The 2,008-nt window shown below is 41.2% G+C and overlaps 1 protein-coding gene across 1 annotated transcript in view; it reads right to left on the reverse strand.

The window, feature by feature from the left end:
• Positions 1-2,008, reverse strand: part of LOC101849446 (probable peptidyl-alpha-hydroxyglycine alpha-amidating lyase pgal-1) — a gene marked incomplete in the record, with an annotated part of 11,418 nt that overhangs the window by 7,119 nt on the left and 2,291 nt on the right. Inside the window, 2 exon segments of the mRNA XM_005094457.3 lie at positions 596-715; positions 1,729-1,859. Of these exon segments, the coding sequence (XP_005094514.2) occupies positions 596-715; positions 1,729-1,859 (251 nt within the window).

Below are 2,008 nucleotides of genomic sequence, written 5' to 3' on the forward strand. Positions count from 1 at the left end.
TAGGTGTGTCCCGCGCGCTCATATGACCTATGCAGTTGCGAGCGCCGTAAAACACTTTACAAAAACAAAAACAAAACAGATACTACTTGTATTCTTTCTCCTGTCTCTCCTCTTCCTACTTTCTTTTTATTTCCATTATTAGCCGCTTCAACATGGACTAAACTTGAGAGTATTGTTATTCTAGGGTACATTTTAAAGCGCATCTCCAGAATGAAGAAGTAAAACGCGTTACCTCCTCTTATTTCACAAAATGTTATTTGTTCAACTTCCCAAACTTTGACCTCCGGTTCCTTTTAGTTCTGTAAGGATAGAAATTCATTCTTTCTATCACTACCCCTTCCCCGACCTTTCTCTCCGTCTCTCATCCACAAGACCTCACACATACACACTCACTTACACACCACACACACACACACACACACACACACACACACACACACACACACACACACACACACACACACAGTATAGTCATAAGTAGTATCAAGGAGCATGCATCGTATCGTCAATGACTCACAATTTTGCTGGAAAAGAACTAAAAACGAAACACGTAAGCACAATGATAAAACAAAGAGGAACACACAAAACCACTCACAAGTTGGCCCCAAGCTTGGTGATGACCTTTCCGGTGACGGGATTTAGCTTGTAGATAGTCTCCTTTTGGATAGGCGATTTGAAGTTCTCAGAAAGGGTGTCTTTAAAGTCCTCAAAGGTCCTGAAAATGAAAGAAAAAATCGTGTAGCTGTGATTGTAAACTACTTGAGTATCAATAAGACAAATACCAAAATACATGTGTTTCGGTTTTGTACAGTGGTTACCAGAAAGCTGAAAGTTTGTTGTTGAGATCTGGTCACCCTAAAGGTTGGGCGATTGATTGCCCCTTTGTGAATGTCCCCAAGTATAGCCCATCCTGCTCCAACTGCCACCTGTCCAAGAAAATCACCTGTATAAACGACCACTTCCCATTTTCTTCCTTGCGAGTTTTAATAAATATTATGACATCGTTCGAGACATCCACTTGTGTAAGACATCCACTTCGGTCAGCGACAAAGGGTGGCCGTATAGACAATTTCAAAAGTATCTAGTTTTCTACCAAAGCTCAAGAAGGCGAAGCCGGTTGGGAATGGCTTTGGCTCTGTTCTCTCTCAGGGTTGTACTTCTCAGATTTCAGAGGAGGTTTCCTTGCATAAAACAAACCAAAACCAATCACAGGAAAAAACCCAACTCAAACAAATTCTAAGGTCCTGTTTAATACAACACTAGCAGTTAAAAGTCGTTGAAGAGCAGGTCTGTTAAGTTCGGCTGCGTGAGCAAGTTTATAGCGAACCCCAGTTCCTTGGGAATACAAGTGCCACTCATTACAAAAAAAAATGTTAAGACCTTCGAAAATGCCACATGGCTAGGTGAGAAGAGGAAAATGTGATCTGGTAGAAATATGAATGTACTTTTCCCCTTCCCCCCTGTAAAAAGTCATCCCCCTCCCCTTACCCCCACGCTGCCTTTGATTAGAATTTACAATTGCTTTTTCAATTTAAAAAAAGCAGTGGCACTGCAGTCATTTGACCCTTAAAGGTCTGATGAAGAAAAATCAGTATGCATCTTTCCCCGTCCATATAGTATCCGAAATGGCGTATTTCGTTTTAATAATATTAAAATTTATTCTACGGCTTCCCTTCTCTTCTCCCATATAGATTGTTCTTCCACAGTATGTAAAAAGCGTGTTCTCACTCAGCTGTCCAAGGTCTGTCTGCTCTGTGAAACACGAAGAGATCTCCGTTTGAGTCCACACCAACGCTAGAGACTTGTCCCAGCCCTTGGCCATCTGTACTGAATACTGTAGCGGGTACCTCTTGTGGTGTCTAGTCAGAAGAAAGAGAAAAATAAATACCTCAAGTGAGCTGACAAATGGAGTGAGATACAAGTCTTACTATTTGTAATCAACGTTGTAATTTTTCTGAGAGAGAAAACTTTCCAGATGTTGGCATAATGCATCTGAGTACCCCGATAT

Source organism: Aplysia californica, unplaced genomic scaffold, assembly GCF_000002075.1.
Source record: "Aplysia californica isolate F4 #8 unplaced genomic scaffold, AplCal3.0 scaffold00082, whole genome shotgun sequence".
NCBI lineage: Eukaryota > Metazoa > Mollusca > Gastropoda > Aplysiida > Aplysiidae > Aplysia > Aplysia californica.